We start from the raw sequence: 17,313 nt of genomic DNA, 5'->3' as shown, positions 1-17,313 counted from the left end.
AGATTGCAAGAACACTGAGCTCCCCCTCATTTGTCAGGCTATCCTGCATCATTCACAGGATAGACTCCTGACAATAAAAGGCGCCTCCACTCATGTCTTCCAACAACTACGAACTGCGTTGGAGTGTCCGAGAACTTCTGATATGGTGATCTTCACTTTTAAGTAACTGGAACACAGCGTTCTCAAGCTTTAGCACACTCGACAAGGGAAAACAGGACGACAATAACGTCGTCATCAGGATGTCTACTTTATGCTTAAAGCCCGGGCACGCTACACCTGATTGGTTGCATCTCACTCCTCGCTCTCCCGTTACCTCCCATTGGTTCGTACTTGATTCTAGTCAATAGGATAGGAGAAAATATCAACGATGAATACGAAACATAAAAGCGATCAATGAGCGGCGTGAAGCGGTGAAACATCGAAAAATGGTAAACGGGTATCGGGTTGTTGGTAATGATTGGTAAGACAGTCATGAGTTGAGCCTTCTCACCGATATGCTATTGCTCTACATCCAAAAAACCGCTGCGCAACGCATACCGTTGAACTGTGAACATTTTTCGTAATGCGGCGTCGGTTCTGCTTACTCTGCAATACTGTCTGTTTGGCGTCTCAAGATTTAGATCCTGGACTCTGCATGTTGAGGCTCGCTCAGAGAATAGGTTTTCCTATGCCTTTTCGCGCTGTCTGGGGATGTCATTCGCTCGCGGAACCTGCGCGTTGTCCAGGGAGAACCGGGCCGTTGTCTACCCATAGTCCACCAGCCGACTTATCATTCTGACAAATCATCTTATCATGTTGAAGTAGCCGCGACCTAGGCTTCATGCAATTCTGCAAGTCTCTCTATCCATGCGGCAGATATTTGTCTTATTGTCTCAATATCAAGGATCAGATGACGGACCAAGCGAAGGAACGGAATAACTAGTATCAACACATGATGGGTGTAATTTCAACAAACCTGGTCCCAAGTGTGTGGGATAACTCTAAGTGACCTGCGCCTGATCGTTCCACATACAAACGGAAGAGTATAAATATCGCCCCAACGGCACCCCAACCACCTCCTCTTAACCCTCCTCTGAGCATCTCTCATCACTGCGAAACCAAGTCTTGGTCATGTCGAACGTATGTGTCTCGATCTTGTCCACTGCAAGCTTTCCTTACCCCCGCAATCAGATCATGGAATTCCCAGTCGACCGTCACTGTGACGCGGACCATTGTCATTGCAAGGATGGGTACGTTTAGGAGCTTATTACTCATCGACGTCAATATTCAAACAACTGTGCTGTAGCTGCCATTGCCCCAAGGGGAGCTGCACCTGCTGAGCAACCCCAGAGATTGCAGCCCCTTCCGCGTTCTTTGTACATTAAGCTGCCTGCAAGTAACCAATGTCGTTTGATTAGTCATGTACCTGCGCTCTGTTGACGTATGACCTTGAAATAAACCCTGTTATCTGCTAGCCTTCGAGTCGCCTGTTCTATCTCTACAGACCAGTTCACTCCGCTATCTGCTGCGTGGATAGACTTAGGAGATGATAGCTCTACTATTTACTGGACAGAGTTATAATATAAATGATCATGCATTTATGAGTATGTATCTGCATGCGGGCACAAGATACGAAACATTTTATACAATAAGAAAGTTGTTTGTTGGAAATCATCGTGGTCAACGACACTTGTTCCATACAAGCGATGTCGGTGCCAGGATAAGATACAAGATACGCTGATTTTTCCCTTTCCCTCAGCTCTCTTAGAAGTAATACAATTCCATCGTATATCTGTTAACGCTGTTGTACTCATTGTACACTTATGTTATATAGTTCACGCGTCTAGTCCTACGTACTTCTTTTCGGAACCTCCGATTGCCTAATCATTGGCCGAGCTTGCGATGCGTTTATATATATACAGCAAATACTACTTTAGGCGTCACAAGTCATGCCGCTGTCATTCTCATTTAGTGACCTTTAATCGATGGCACTGTGTTAATAGGTGCGACTACCGCGTGGTCAATCGCATATGAGCAGGGTTATCAAAGTTTGACAACAAACATGTACAGGACATCGACACATGGATATTGAGGCCTGGGATCAGAATGCTGTCCAGTGATATAGCGATGCCATTCTGGAATTGCCCCCATGCTCCGGGTGTCGTTCTGCGCTTTTTGTCATCACGAGCCGGATGATATGCCAGACTAACAAACGGTCGTCAGCCCTGAAAGGGCCTATCTAAGCCTTGTTCACGCATCATCTCCACCAACCTTGTCCCCACCCTCTCGCAATTATTGGCTCCAGGTTGATTCTATCGCCAGTGCTAGTGCTGTGAATGTGATCCTGCCTCACGTTCGTCGATTACGACATCGCCCGTCAAGTCCGAAACCTTGATGCCATCCATAAACAGGCATAGCAGTGTTCCGATGACAAGCCATGGTACGATCGAGTAAACCGCCCATTTACTCCCATATCGATACGCATCTTGGACGAACGACTTGAGATGAGAAGGGAGTTGGTTGATCCCGTTGCCTTGTTCCCGACTGGCGATAGTAGCGGCATCGGACAAGGAGATTTGGTGCGTAGTTTTGAGGTAGTCAATGTAGGATCGAGCTTTCGACTCGAGTACCGCGTATTGTTGAGCAAGACCAACTGTGCCTCCCAGCATTAGGAACTGAAACAAGATTATTCTTCTAAGTATCCGTCTGATCTGAGCGCGGAATGAGAAAGGCCCACGAAGATGTTCAGGGTCACTACAACAACCATATGTTCATCCCCAAGCGCAAAACGTGCAACCATCTCGGCAGTTCCGAACGTCATGCCCACACTGACGCCACAAATTGATAGGGAACTGATAATCCCCGCCATATTCTCGTTGCCTAACGCCATCCCCAAGAGCCCAACACCAATGGGCTGAAGGAGCTGCCCGAATGAAAGAACGTACTTGGGCTATCGCACGATGTCAGCATCGTTATAAGTGGGAGACCGGAATTTAAATTAATTACCTGCTTGAAGCGATGGACAAGTACCATGGAGAGGTAGAATCCGACACCAAGGCCGGGTTGGAAGTATAGAAGTTGCGCTCCGGACTTTGTACTGGAGTAACCAGCCGCGATGTTGAAATAAATGGTCATAAAGTAGAAGCAGCTGCACAGAAGCATGCCAATAGCAATGGAAGCAGTACAAACGGCAGCTACATTGTAGGTCTTGAAAATGTAAAGAGGTAACATGCGGACCGTGTGGGCGATGAGACGTGGAGGTTTCCTCGGTAAAACATCTTCTCCACCCGTAATCGAGGAAGCTGAGTACGGCCTCATTGTCCCATCCGCGTTGGGGGTGATTTCGTATCGCCCAAGGTAGAACCCCCAGGAGAAAAATACCAAAAGCAGGATGCCTCCAACTACGAGAGTTGCGATGACCCCACCTTGGTCCCATCCGCGCGAAGATCCCGAATTCAGCCCAAGTAGAATGAGGACGTTGGCAGAAACAAAAGTGAATGAGCCTATCCAATCAACTTTAGAGAGTCGAACAAGAAGCTTATGCCTATTTGGTCTGGCACGTCCAGGAAGGTCATCACGAGGATCGTGCTGGGGCCCAGGAAGCTCATCCCAAAGGAGGAGGAAAACAAGAATCAAGCTCGCAGTGACAATAGGTAGGTTGATGGCAAAGATCCAGCGGAACGAGATTGCGGACATGGCTCCACCAATGACAGGACCTACGAAAAACAACTTAAGTTGCGGAGCAGACAGTAGGAACGAGGATGAACTGAGACCTGTAGAATAACCAACAGAAAATAGCATAGATATCATGGTTGCGTGTATTGAATTGTCTCGAATATTCCTGGTATTCCCGAAAACGACGCGTGTAGCCTGAAGTTTGTCACATCCATGAGCGCTCCGAACCTAGAGCTTGATTGGCTTACGGTCATGAGAGCAGCAGTTCCGACTCCTGATATTCCCCGACCAGCTAAGAGCATGGGCATGCTTTGGGCTGCAGCTGAGAGGGCTGATCCAATCGCGAAGACGATTAGGGACAATTGACTGTGCCGATCCGTTTGTGTTAGATGGCGTAACAAGCAGTGCTTAGATAGGGTCTTACATGGTAGCATACCGCCCGAAAATATTTGTGAGATTGGCGAACACAAGGAGGAAAGCGGTGCTGGTGACAAAATAGCTTGCTCCGACCCAGCACTATAGATGGGTCGTCTTAGGCCAGAGCGTGGGTGAGAAAGGGGGGCGCTCGCCTCCATGTCCAAACTGTTAAATGCGGAAGCTATATGAGGTTGGGCGCTGGCAACGACAGTGTAATCCAGGGTCTGGGTGTTCTGTCAGCACGTCAATCACATGAAGTCACGGAAGAGTGTACCTGAAGAAAGATCGGGAAGAACAAAGCGATCATCACTTTTATCGGAAGGCGCCAGCATTTCCAAAATTCTCTAAAACCTCTATGCTGTTGTTCTGATGGCTGAGAATGACCAGTAGCCACCGAGGGGGAGAGAATTCCACGTGGTGATACTGTGAGAGGCATGCCGCAGGGTGTGGATATGCCAGCCCGACGTCAAGGGGGCATACCGTACGAGGTTCCTTGGAACTCTTATGCGGTTGATCATGAGAAAAGTGCACCAAGGTAAGATCCCATTGAAATACTGCGGGGCAGTAAACCAATACTTAGCGGGCTGACAATAGGGTACAAACAAGGATGAAACGGATTACTATCAGCAAGACGTGGGATGAAAGCTATCCAGGACGTCCAAAGGCGAGGGCTCCTTAGAAGCCAAAGCAAGCACGGATCGAGCAACTACTGTAAGAATGGGTTCCTCTTTAGACGTACTGATTCTGTTTGAATGACAGGAAGACACCTTATCAGTGAGCGATTAGGTGTGAAGAAATGTCAGGCTGTGCATCTGAGTCAGGGTCCTGATGTTGCATTCATTCTTCTGGGACTCCGCTTATCGGGCGACTTGTCACGCCCGAGGCTACATGGGGATTAGATTTAAGTGTCAACGACTTCTGTGCAAACTGCGGTACCTCTCCTGCTAAGGGTCCTAAAAGCTCATGTGGCCTGTGTGTTTAACATTACCGAGGGCTTCTCGTATAGCAATCTCAACCAACTACTGAAGTATGTTAAATTGGGGAGTCAATGGCAATTTCGCGCCATCAGTGTCTGGACTATGGTGGGTCCACTATGTGTCCGAAAAGCTCTTGGGCGCGTTCTTGACGGTAAATGGAAAGGGTGTGCAATCAATAATATCATAATCAGCGTGCTTTGCAGCCAGCATGACCAATCATGGATGCATTGATTCGGATCTTGCATTATTTGCGAGTGCAATGTTAGTGTGTACCTAGCGTCATTTCCGTTGCAATCGCCAGAGCCCTACTAGGCGTTTCGATGAACATAATAGGTCACGGTTACATAGGGATGCCGCACTTCGGTTCTGAGTCGACCAATTGGCCGTAAAAGTATGGAATGCCTTCAAGGTTATCTGGAGGCATGTCGGCGATATTGCGCAGGGGCAGATATTTGAGATGTTTTCATCACCGTCATGACTCATTGCGCCTCCTTCGCTGCCACCACTCCCCCGAGGATCCATTCGGCATCTTTTCTCAGTGGTGAAGTGTCCATTGCGCATATCTTTTCTCCTTTCGTTCTGACCAAACCATCAAGCCCCAACTCAGCGTTAAAAACCGAGCGAGAAACAGGATCTCGATCTATCTGGCACCCGACCGCCCCTTCTAGGCTTTCCCTTCGCCTTTACTGGTGTGATGCTTTTATCATGATTGCACTGGGTACACAGGAGACAGGCCCTCATGAGATCGGTCGCCTCGGCTTTGCGAATGGTTCCTTTATTCAAACCTTGATACCATGAACACTACCCCTGCTCTTATCGAAAATCCATCCATATATTTAGGTCTGAGACGCCGTCGTAGCTATTACTCATTCATTCACAACAACGGAAGCGTGCGTTTACGAGCTTAGTGCTTACCGTGGTCGATATTCCAACAACTGTTCTGTAGCTGCCATTGAAACTCCGCCTGCTGAGAGATCCCAGATACTGCAGCCCTTTCTATGTTCTTGGTACTACTTCAAGGGATGGACTTCATCATGGGCGAGCTCCCTATTCTACTGACTGCATCCTTTTTAGGACTTCATCGCAGGTGCACTCTCTAGTGCCTCACGGCAATTCACATTCCGTACCGATCAAGCTGCATTCATTATCTACTCTGTTTCCTTATTTCCTCCAGCGCCCATTGCTAGGTAGGCCACCCGGGCGTTGAAATAGTATCTCAGATCTGCGACGGTCAACCTCAACTCATTGTTGACCTCCGTGCTGAGCTTTGACCGGGACTGCTTTGGGTTGACTGGTCGGGTGGTATCCTTGTACTTTGTCCTTTGGGTGAGAGGTCAACGACTACGGAAAAGGTGTTGCGCCTTGGTTTTTTTTTCCCTCGTTAGCCCATTCGTTTCTGGGAAGGAGCTCCCCTATTCGAACTTGAAACGCGCGTGGCCCAAACCCATCAATTCAAGACCTCTCAATTCCAATCAACCCGACGCTACCACTGGATGTGTTCAAATGGTTCGACATCTGCGTCTCTTGCTTTTGCGCACTGGCAGGTAGTATAATCATTTTTGGCTGCCTCTATTTTCTTACGGTCTATTCTATGAGTCTGGGGCGACAAAGAGCAGCATCTACTTACTATTTACGTTGGTAGGACTTCGTAAGCAGATGGGTATTTTGTGTCCTTCTCCTGGGGTGGGCGATTTGACGAATTTGACGTGGAGTGATCAGCACCCGGCGCCTATACGCACATATGTATCTAATTGGTCGATGAAGATGGAGAAACTGAGGGAAACTTGGAACATAGGCAGGAGCCAGCAGAGCGGGTTAGCCAATGGCTAGCTGGGCCCCCCTGAGCAGTGATCGCCTGTCCGCTAATTCTTCTTACTCGACACAGAACACTGCCAAGGTATCATTGGGGGCTCGCTTCTCCCATCCCCCATTACTCTGCATTTAAAGCATTCCATGCTGTTGGACAGAGACATGGAAGTTGGTAAGAACCTAATTGTCGCTCGTATCCATTTGTGAGAAAACAGAGATCGAGATCGAGAACGCTGTTACTATATTTGACAATGTTCATGCTAACCAGGAACTAGGTGACTTCAAACCCAAGTGCATGGAGAGTAGGAGGAATGCTTGAATGAGCCAAATGCTACGGAGGAGCTGAATCGCCCTTTTCCACAGCGCTTTCAGATTTAGAATCCTGAGTGCCCCATGCTGCAATCTCCGCGCGTGAAGCGGATGGACACACCATTATGAATTATCTACCAAGATTGTGTTACTTTTTACAACTCCCATTCTTGTAACTATTGCGGTTCAACCGCAGGGCCATCATTCGATAGCAAATATGTACAGGACATCGACACATTACAGGCATTGAAGCTCAGAACCAGAGCGACACAATAATACCTTTGCACATTCTGGAGGTGCTCCGGGTGTCGTTCTACACATGCACTTTCTGTCATCACGAGCCAGATGATCTGTCAGACTGACGGGCGGTCATCAGCCCCGAAAGGGTCTGTCTGAGCACTTGACGACCTCGTTCACGCATCATCTCCACCGACCGTATTCCCACCCTCCCGCGATTACCGGCCCCAGCTCGATTCTACTGCCATGCAGCGTTACTGCTGTGCAGGTGATCCTTCCTCATGTTCCTCTGTCACGACGTCGCCCGTCGCGTCAGCCAACTTGATGCTGTTTATAAACAGGCATGGCAGTGCACCGACGACAAGCCACGGTACGATTGAGTAAACTGCCCATTTGCTGCCATATCGATATGCATCCTGGACAAACGACTTGAGATGAGATGGGAGTTGGTCGATTGCATTGCCTCCATGACTGAGAGAGCTGAGGCTACTGGTGATGGTAGCCGCATCGGAAAAGGAGATTTGGTGCGTAGTTTTGAGGTAGTCGATATAGGATCGAGCTTTTGACTCGAATACCGCAAATTGCTGAGCAAGACCAACTGTTGCTCCCACCATTAGGAACTGAAGAAAGATTATTCTTCTAAGTATGCATCTGATCGAGCGCGGAATGAGAAAGGCTCACGAAGATGTTCAAGGTCACTACAACAACCATGTGTTCTTCTCCAGCCGCGAAACGTGCCACCATCTCGCCGGTTCCGAACGTCATGCCCATACTAATACCACAGATTGATAGGGAACTAATAATCTCCGCCATATTCTTGTTGCCTAACCCATCCCCAAGAGCCCAACACCAATGGGCTGAAGGAGCTGTCCGAATGAAAGAACATACTTGGCTATCGCACGATGTCATCATCGTTATGAGTGGGAGACCAAATTTTAAACTAATTACCTGCTTGAAGGCGATGGACAAGAACCATAGAGAGGTAGAATCCGACACCAAGGCCGGGCTGGAAGTATAGAAGTTGCGCTCCGGACTGTGTACTAGAGTAACCGGCTACAATGTTGAAATAAATGGCCATAAAGTAGAAGCAGATGCACAGGAGCATGCCAATAGCCATGGAAGTAGTACAAATGGCAGTTACGTTGTAGGTCTTGAAAATGTAAAGGGGTAACATCCGGACCGTGTGGGTGATGAGACGTGGAGGCTCCTTCGGTAGAACAATTTCTCCACCCGTAATTAAGGGAGCTGGATACGACTTCGTTGTCCCATCCGCATTGGGAGTGATTTCGTAACGCCCAAGATAGAGCTCCCAGGAGAGAAATACCAAAAGCAGGATGCCTCCAGCTACAAGAGTTATAATAACCCTACTCTGATCCCACCCGCGCGTCGATCCCCAGTTCAGCCCAAGTAGAATGAGGATGCTGGCAAAAACAAAGATTAATGAGCCTATCCAATCGATTTTAGAGAGCCGAAAAAGAAGGTTATGCCCATTTGGTCTGGCGCGTCCGGGAAGGTCATCACGAGGATCGTGCTGGGGCCCAGGAAGGTCATCTCGAAGGAGAAGGAAAACAAGAATCATGCTTGCAACGGAAATAGGCAGGTTAATGGCAAAGATCCAGCGGAACGAGACTGTAGATAGGGCTCCACCAATGACGGGTCCTACGGTGAACAAACAAGTTAGATGGAGCAGACAGTATGAACAAAGATGAACTGAGACCTGTAGAATAGCCAACAGAAAACAGCAGAGATATCATTATGGCGTGTATTGAACTTGATCGAATATTTTTGGTATCTGCGAAGATGACGCGTGTAGCCTGAGGTTGTTATATCCACCAGTGTTTCGAATATGAGAGCCCGGTGAGCTTACGGTCACAAGAGCAGCAGTTCCGACTCCGGATATTCCCCGTCCTGCCAAGAGCATTGGCATGTTTTGAGCCCCAGTCGAGAGAGCCGATCCAATCGCGAAGACAATCAGAGCGAATTGACTGTGCCGACCCGTTGGGATTAGATGGTGGGGGATATAATATATGCCTGAATAGGGCCTTACATAGTAGCATACCGCCCGAAAATATTCGTGAGGTTGGCGAACACAAGGAGGAAAGCGGTACTGGTGGCGGAATAGCTTGTTCCAACCCAGCTCTGTAAATGAACAGTGTTAAGCCAGAGTATAAGTGAAAGAAAAGGGCGTCTTTCACCTCCAAGTCCAAACTGTTAAATGCGGAAGCGATCTGAGGTTGGGCGCTAGCAACAACAGTGGCATCCAAGGTCTTAGTGTTCTGTCAGCGCGCCAATCACATGAAGTTGTGGAAGAATCTACCTCAAGAAAGATCGGGAAGAGTAAGGCAATCATCATTTTGATCAGAAGACGCCAGCGCTTCCAAAACCCTCTCAAACCTCCCAGCGGCTTAGGTTCATCCTTCTCGGGCGTACATCGTTGCTCTGATGACTGAGAATGGCCAGTGGCACTTGAGGGGGAACGAATTTCATGAGGTGGTGCGGTGATAGGCATGCCGCCAAGGTGTGGGTATGTTAGCTTGATGTCAAGGGGACATGCCACGCGATGCCGAGAGTCTTATGCAGTTGATCATGAGAAGAGTGCGCCAAGGTAAGCACTGCGGCGCAGTGAACCAATGCTCGGCAGGCTAACAATGGGCACAAAGAAGGATAACGCAGATCGCTAGTATCAGCAGGGACGTGGGATGAAAACTACATAGGACGTCCAAAAGCGGGAAGCTAGCTACACAACCGCAGATTATGACTGGATATAATAGGCTCCTATCTGACTATCGTTTGAATGAAGGCACAGCTAAGAATTCAGTAGATGAATGCTGGTGGTTGTATGAAGAAACGCTCTCGAAGCCAGGCTGTGTATCCGATCCTGATGCCACATCCGAATCCTCATCGGGCTCCTCTGTGACTTGTTACCGCTCGGCTGAGGCACGAGGCAGGTTACCGAAGGTATGGGAGCCGCCTCAGAGGACTCCAAGTATCTGGTGCTCTCGCCGAGCTGCAAAGGGGCCTAGATGCTCACTGCGTTCAACCCTACCGAGAGCTTGCAGCGATCTCACCCAGCTGCGGCAGCCGCTGAAGTACAGTACTGGTCATGGCTAGACCTATAATATATTATGTATCCGAAAAGTCCTTGATAATATAATAATTACATACCCTTCGCAGCCGATTGGCCTCCAAGCCTTTGCCTTATCTTTGCCCGGCATAACCAATCGTAGATACATTGGTTCGGATCTTGCATTCTCGAATCGAACTGCGAGCGCAGGTGCGTAGCCTAGCACCATTCAGCTCCACTCTGTGGGGACTAACATGATAGGTCACCCCGCCAGGAATGTCGCAGTTCAGTTCGGGTTCGAAGCATGCTGCATGCTGAGCTCAACTGCAATGACCCTTGTCCCACCAGACTATGAACCCCTCTACCACGGCTTCCCTATCTCCCTGCGTCATCGGTGGGAAGCCTTCAAGCTTTGTCTGCGATATTGTGCGGAGCTCGCTGAGCAGGTATTTGCGACGTCTTCGTCACCATTATGGCCCATGGCGTCCTCTTTGCTGCCATCATTTCCCTGAGGATTCATTCAGTGCCTTTTCTCGGTGGGTGAACTGTCCATTTACGCATCCTTTCTCTGTTCATTCTGAGAAAACAGCTCAGCCCCAACTTAGGCCCATAGGAGCCGGCCCCTCGACCCATTTGGCGTCCCCGGCCGTCCTTCCAGGCCTTTCATCAGACATTGTTTCGTGTGATACCTTCATTATGGTTGCAGTGGGTATAGTTTATGTACAGCAGATAGGTCCTAGTGATATCAGTTACTTAAATCTTGTTTCTCCCAATTGTCTCATTTGCTGGTACTTGCAACTGCCACTCATCATAGCGACACATTCGTTCCGAAGTTGTCTGAACGCAGTTTATCATGGTAGAGAAATATACGAACAACAATTTGGTATGTCGCCGCTTGGTACATATATTGGAGGATCCGTTAAAACATCGAATTCTTTTTAATAGTTATTTGCCAGCACTGGCCGACTGCGTGATTCTCAATTTCGTTGTGATCGCAGTACCGTCATCCAATGAGACCAAATTTTGAATCTAAATTTAACAAACTGGCAGCGCTATATCCGTTCCAAGCACACCTCGCGTCCTGCAAGTCCCACTGGAGGTGGGCCAGCGTGCGCATCTTACCGACGTCAGCTGGAGGTTTTGAGATACCCTATCCTATCGATTCTCATGTTGTATATCACGTCCACGAGCTCCGGACGTATTCGGAGACCTCGGCTCGATGCTCGTCACCTCGCGCAACGCTGACGCCTTGAGACTCATCATTCTTGTGTTCTTCAGTTGTTATATCTCCGCCAGTGTCCTCAGGCACCTGGACATCGTCCAGGAACAAGCATGGGAGTGCACCAATAGCAAGCCATGGTATAATCGAGTAGAAGGCCCAGCTTGTCCCATGTCCATACGCCTCCTGGACAAACGACTTAAGACGGGACGGGAGTTGGTCGATCCCGTACCCTTTTCCTTGGTCGAGAGAGCCCAGATTGCTCATGATGGTAATAGCGTCGGAGAGGGAGATTTGGTGCGTACTTTCGAGGTAGTTAATGTAGGAGCGAACTTTGGACTGGAGTACCGCGGATTGCTGAGCAAGGCCAATTGTTCCTCCTGCCATTACGAACTGTAAGATCCGTTCTTCTAAGTATGCATCTGATCTGAGGAAGACTGAGAATGAGCTCACGAAGAGGTTCATGGTGACCACGAGAATCGTATGTTTACTTGCAAGAGCGAACTGGGCAACCATGTCCGTAACCCCGAGCGTCATACCAATACTGATCCCACAAAGAACTTGGAAAACAATGATCTCCGACATGTAATTATTAGCTGTCGCCATTCCCAATAGCCCGGTACCAATAGGCTGAAGGAGTTGCCCAAACGCGACAGCGTATTTAGGCTGTCCACACAAGTCAGCGTCGTTTCCAGTGGGAGCCCACGCTTACTCACTTGCTTTAAACGTCGGGTAATGGCCATGGATAGGCAGAAACCGGGACCAAGACCGGTGTTGAACCACACAAGTTGTGTTCCAGCTCTCGCGCTCGAGTAACCAACAGCGATGTTGAAATAGATAGCGATAACGTACAGGCAACCAAACATTAACATCCCACCCGCCAAGCAGGCAATCGAAATGGCAGCTACATTGTACGCCTCGAAGATGTGAAGAGGTAACATGCGAACCGTATGGGTAACGAGACACGAAGGCTTCTTCGGTAGAACATGTTCCCCGCTTACAATTGAAGAGTCTGGGTTGAGGGAGGACCTTATTGTTCCATCTGCGTTGACAATAACCTCGTATCGTCCAAGATAGAGCTCCCAGGCGAGAAATGCAAGAACCAACATGCCTCCAGTCACGAGCGTCACAATGACCTTGCCTTGATTCCATTCCTGCGTCGATCCCCAGTTGAGACCGAGCAGAATAAGAAGGAGGGCAGAAACAAAGACGAATGAGCCTATCCAATCAACTTCGGAGAGTTGAACAAGGAATTTGTGCTTATTTGATTTGCGCGTCTCGAAAGGTCATCGCGTGGATCGTGCTGGGGGCCTCGAAGTTCGTTCCGAAGGAGGAGAAACACAAGAATCGAGCTCGCAACAGCAATAGGCAGGTTGATCGCAAAGATCCAGCGGAACGAGACTGAGACCAGAAGTCCACCAATGAGGGGTCCTATGGCAGGCACGTCAGCTCCATAGAGTAGACAGTATGATTGAAGCGGAAGTAAAACCTAGCGAATAACTAATGCAAAATAGCATCATTATCACAGCCATTGGCATTGCAGTGTTTCGTAAACCCAATATGTCAGTGAAAATGACGCGCGTTACCTGGTGTTTTCCACATTAATGAGTATTCCGAGGCGACCAGTAGAACGAAGAGTGTAGTTTACGAACAGTCAAGAGAGCAGCAGCCCCAACTCCGGAGATACCCCGACCTGCTAAGAGCATAGGCATGTTTTGAGCCGCGGTCGAGAGGGCTGATCCAATCGCGAAGATACTCAGCGCGAGTTGGCTGCACCAATTATTTTGGTCGTCGTCAGATGATGAGACGCTTGGCACTCATGTTTCGATAGAATCTTACATTACAGCATACCGCCCGAAAATATTCATGAGGTTCGCGAACACAGGGAGGAAAGAGGTGCTGGTAAGGATATAGCTCGTTCCGATCCAACTCTGTAAGTGGACAGTCTTGATGCAAAACAAATAAAGTGTAGGTCAAGGAACGCTCACTTGAAGGTCTAACCGGTTGAAGGAGGATGCTATTCGAGGCTGGGCGCTGGCGACGACAGTGTAGTCCAGAGCCTACGGTGCTGTGATCAGCGCATCGGTCGCACGGCGCGATACAAGGGTCTACCTCAAGCAAGATAGGGAAAAGCAGGGCAATCAAGAGTTTGATCTGAAGACGCCAACGATTCCAAAATCCTTTGAATCCCCTCAGAGGCTTGATCTCCTCACCCCTCTCGGGGGCATGCTGTCGCTCCAATAGCTGAGGAGGACCAATAGTTATCGAGGGAGAGCAGATCTCATCGGATGGTTTTGAGATGAGCATGTCGTAGAGCTTGTTGTGGACGCCGCCAGGGTTCAACACTCTTATGCAATGAACTAAAGCTTGCGAGGAGAACCCCGCTTCGAAATGCTGCGGCAGTCCAAACCACACGCAAACAACGGTGTGCAAATAAAGTATGGAGCAGAAATGAAAGCTGCGGGGGACATCCACAAGTAGAGAACCTCAAGAGCCATGCCTATGACCCAATTCAATGGGTTTATCAGGAAGTGGGAAGATGCGCAGTCACATCTAGCTTCTATGTATCAGTCTTTTCAAATTCGGAACCAGTTGTTTCCACTTAAGTAAGTGAATGGTGATGTCTTCATTTGGAGCCCCACACTGGACCAAAAAAGGGGAATGATTGAGTACCGTTATCACATCCGTTACACTTCAGAGAAACAGCACATGATCGAATCCAAAGAACCCACCACAAACGCACGTTGGCAAGCGGTCATATTTTGGGACAAGCGACGTCGGCTGGAGACCTCGAGATGTTCCGTCTACCTGCTTGATAGCTTCGTTCATGTATTCTGCGCATCGCCCCCGATCCCAACCCCCGGTCCCAGCTCGATTTCATCGCTCTACTCATGCGTAGTGCCCCGAGGATGATCTTCCCTGCGTTTCTCGATTGTTGAATTTCCTTCAGTGACCCCAGACAAAGGTATTGTATCCAGGAATAGGCAGGGGAGTGCACCAACGATAAGCCATGGTATAATCGAGTAAAATGCCCATTTAGTACCATATCGGTACGCGTCCTGGACGAATGACTTGAGCTCAGATGGAAGGTGGTCAATTCCCCCTTCGTCTGCTCGACCAATGGAACCCAGGCTACGAGCGATGGCAAGTGCGTCAGACGAGGAGATTTGGTGGGTAATTAGGAGGTTGCTGATGTAGGAGCGAACTTTGGTCTCGAGTACTGCAGATTGTTGAGCAAGGCCAATCGTTCCTCCCGCCAATAGGAACTACAGGATCGATTGCTTAAGTATGCATTTGGTCGGAAGTAGGGGAGAGGGCTTACGAAGAGGTTTATGGTCACCGAAATAGCTGTATGTTGATCTGCGAGAGCAAAACGTGCAACCATCTCGGCAGTTCCAATTGTCATGCCGACACTGATCCCGCAAACTGCCAGGAAGCCGCTAATCTGCGGCTTACTGTTATTGCTCATTGCCATTGCCAAAAGTCCAATACCAATGGGCTGAAGGTGTTGTCCAATTACAACAGCGTATTTAGGCTGAGGCATAAATGTTAGCTCTGGTGTTGCAGCGGGAAATTGAGTTTAACTACCTGTTTGAAGCGTCGGATAATAACCATCGCTATGTAGAATCCGGTCCCGAGGCCTGGGGTAAAGTATAGAAGCTGCGCTCCGGATCTCGTGCTGGAGTAACCGGCCGCAATGTTGAAGTAGATGGCGATAAAGTACAAGCAACCGAACAAGAGCATTCCACCAGCAAAAGATGCAATAGAGATAGTGGATACATTGTAGGTCTTGAAAATGTAAAGGGGTAACATGCGAACCGTGTGGAAGATGAGACGTGGAGGCTCCTTCGGTAAAACACCCTCCCCATCTGCAGTTGAAGAATCCGGGTTGAAGGGTGCCCTTATTGTTCCATCCGCATTAAGAGTGATCTCGTATCGCCCAAGGTAGAATTCCCAGGTGAGAAATACAAGAAACAGTATGCCTCCAATTACGAGAGCCGCGATGACCTTGGCTTGATTCCATTCGCGAGTCGATCCCCAGTTCAGGCCGAGAAGAACAAGGATGAGGGCAGAAACACAGATGAATGAGCCTATCCAATCAACTTTGGAGAGCCGAACTAGGAATCTGTACCGATTTGGTCTGGCACGTCCGGGAAGGTCATCACGAGGATCGTGCTGGGGTCCTCGAAGCTCGTTCCGAACAAAGAGGAAGCAAAGAATCAAGCTCGCAGCACAAATGGGAAGGTTAATGGCGAAGATCCAGCGGAAGGAGACTGAAGCCAGGAATCCACCAATAAGGGGTCCTATGACATGCAAGTCAGCTGCGTGGGGAAATTGCAGGAACGAAAAGAAACAGAGACGTGCCGATGGAATAACCAACAGCAAATAGCAGGGATAGCATGGTTGTTTGTATAGCATTGGTTTGAAGGTTCCGATTATCTGCAAAAATGACGCGTGTTACCTGTGGTTTGCCAAACCAATGAGTGTCCTGATGCTAAAATGGAAGATTGGGGTATACTCACGGTCAAGAGCGCAGCGGCTCCGACTCCGGATATCCCTCGACCTGCTAGAAGCATGGGCATACTTTGAGCCGCAGTCGAGAGGATCGATCCGATGGCGAAGACGATGAGGGCAAATTGACTGTATTGGTTCATCCATCATCGTCAGATGGCGAGATACGTAATACGCGGAAGAGAACTCACATAGTGCCATACCGCCCAAATATATTTGTGATGTTGGCGAATACAGGGAGGAAAGAGGTGCTGGTGATGACATAACTTGTTCCAACCCAACTCTATGGGAAAATCTCAAACCAGAACGTGCAAAATGCAAGCCAAGGAACGCTCACCTGAAGGTTCAACCGGTTGAACGAAGATGCTATTTGGGGCTGGGCGCTAGCAACGACAGTATAGTCCAAAGTCTAAGGTACTCCATATTAGTGCAACGACCACGGGATGTGAGACAAAAGTCCACCTCAAGCAGGATAGGGAAGAGCAGAGCAAGCATAAGTTTGATCAGAAGGCCCCAGCGACTCCAAAATTTCCTGAATCCTCGCGGCTCTCTTTCCTCTTCCATGTGCTGCTGCTCTGCTGGTTGAGTGGTTATCGGGGGAGAGTAAGTCTCATACGATGATTTGTAGTGGACATGCGATTAGGGGTATGATGAATATATCGACTTGGTGGCAAAGTGGTATAGACGGGTTCCCTAGGACTCTTATAGTGCGAGGATGTGCTATCCCCCTGAAACGCTGCGGCTCAGTCACGGGAAACTGCAGGCCAAAGGGATACGAAGGAAGGGTAAAGTCGTGCGTAGAAGGCAAGGACGTAATTGTGAAAACTACGGAGGTCGCCTAAAGCGGGGCCTCAGGAGTCACTATGCACCTAGAAAACGAGAAATGACTGCGCCCAGTTACGCAGCTGTCAACTAGGGACCCCTGGCGCGCGGTGTCACTGCTTCGGCTTGATTGGGTCATATTCGCATCCCCCGTTACCTAAGTAAATTTCTTTCGGTGGTGAGTATTGGCACCACTTACATAATTGTTGTGCACGGACATCTTTCACCAAGATTATCCACCATTTCCTTTCTTGGGACCCACAACGATGGGCTCAGTCATGGATGGCTTATGT

At 48.9% G+C, this 17,313-nt stretch overlaps 6 protein-coding genes across 6 annotated transcripts; 1 reads left to right on the top strand and 5 right to left on the bottom strand.

Moving 5' to 3' along the window:
* Window positions 1-1,099: 1,099 nt before the first annotated feature.
* Window positions 1,100-1,407, bottom strand: EI90DRAFT_3051814 (uncharacterized protein). Its single transcript, XM_039059882.1, has 3 exons — window positions 1,286-1,407; window positions 1,171-1,229; window positions 1,100-1,119 (listed from the first exon to the last, which is right to left on the bottom strand). The coding sequence occupies exons 1-2, from the start codon at window positions 1,399-1,401 to the stop codon at window positions 1,172-1,174; spliced, it is 174 nt and encodes a 57-aa protein (XP_038918063.1). The 5' UTR covers window positions 1,402-1,407; the 3' UTR covers window positions 1,100-1,119; window position 1,171.
* A 585-nt stretch (window positions 1,408-1,992) lies between these two features.
* EI90DRAFT_3051812 (major facilitator superfamily domain-containing protein) lies at window positions 1,993-4,886 on the bottom strand. The gene is made up of 8 exons (XM_039059881.1): window positions 4,346-4,886; window positions 4,224-4,295; window positions 4,079-4,170; window positions 3,903-4,020; window positions 3,753-3,849; window positions 2,986-3,695; window positions 2,717-2,929; window positions 1,993-2,654 (listed from the first exon to the last, which is right to left on the bottom strand). The coding sequence occupies exons 1-8, from the start codon at window positions 4,505-4,507 to the stop codon at window positions 2,304-2,306; spliced, it is 1,815 nt and encodes a 604-aa protein (XP_038918062.1). The 5' UTR covers window positions 4,508-4,886; the 3' UTR covers window positions 1,993-2,303.
* Window positions 4,887-7,657: 2,771 nt separating this feature from the next.
* EI90DRAFT_3121643 (major facilitator superfamily domain-containing protein) lies at window positions 7,658-9,912 on the bottom strand (the record flags this gene model as incomplete). The annotated part of the gene is made up of 8 exons (XM_039063424.1): window positions 7,658-8,023; window positions 8,085-8,269; window positions 8,352-9,062; window positions 9,115-9,217; window positions 9,271-9,388; window positions 9,451-9,542; window positions 9,599-9,670; window positions 9,721-9,912. 8 exons carry the CDS (start codon window positions 9,910-9,912, stop codon window positions 7,658-7,660), a joined length of 1,839 nt encoding a protein of 612 aa, XP_038918061.1.
* Window positions 9,913-10,776: 864 nt separating this feature from the next.
* Window positions 10,777-11,587, top strand: EI90DRAFT_536621 (uncharacterized protein). The gene is made up of 2 exons (XM_039067752.1): window positions 10,777-11,003; window positions 11,057-11,587. The coding sequence occupies exons 1-2, from the start codon at window positions 10,940-10,942 to the stop codon at window positions 11,407-11,409; spliced, it is 417 nt and encodes a 138-aa protein (XP_038918060.1). The 5' UTR covers window positions 10,777-10,939; the 3' UTR covers window positions 11,410-11,587.
* Window positions 11,588-11,644: 57 nt separating this feature from the next.
* Window positions 11,645-13,993, bottom strand: EI90DRAFT_3121642 (major facilitator superfamily domain-containing protein; the record flags this gene model as incomplete). Its single annotated transcript, XM_039063423.1, has 7 exons — window positions 11,645-12,352; window positions 12,403-12,963; window positions 13,029-13,117; window positions 13,335-13,456; window positions 13,526-13,617; window positions 13,675-13,746; window positions 13,799-13,993. 7 exons carry the CDS (start codon window positions 13,991-13,993, stop codon window positions 11,645-11,647), a joined length of 1,839 nt encoding a protein of 612 aa, XP_038918059.1.
* A 266-nt stretch (window positions 13,994-14,259) lies between these two features.
* EI90DRAFT_3051796 (MFS general substrate transporter) lies at window positions 14,260-17,240 on the bottom strand (the record flags this gene model as incomplete). The annotated part of the gene is made up of 9 exons (XM_039059880.1): window positions 14,260-14,952; window positions 15,009-15,221; window positions 15,275-15,990; window positions 16,052-16,148; window positions 16,210-16,327; window positions 16,390-16,481; window positions 16,536-16,607; window positions 16,661-16,807; window positions 17,220-17,240. The coding sequence occupies 9 exons, from the start codon at window positions 17,238-17,240 to the stop codon at window positions 14,572-14,574; spliced, it is 1,857 nt and encodes a 618-aa protein (XP_038918058.1). The 3' UTR covers window positions 14,260-14,571.
* Window positions 17,241-17,313: the final 73 nt, after the last annotated feature.

Source organism: Cantharellus anzutake (assembly GCF_015039405.1).
Source record: "Cantharellus anzutake strain C23 chromosome Unknown EI90scaffold_16, whole genome shotgun sequence".
NCBI lineage: Eukaryota > Fungi > Basidiomycota > Agaricomycetes > Cantharellales > Hydnaceae > Cantharellus > Cantharellus anzutake.
Note: the sequence above shows the minus strand (reverse complement) of the source record. Positions and strands in the feature narration are given on the sequence as shown.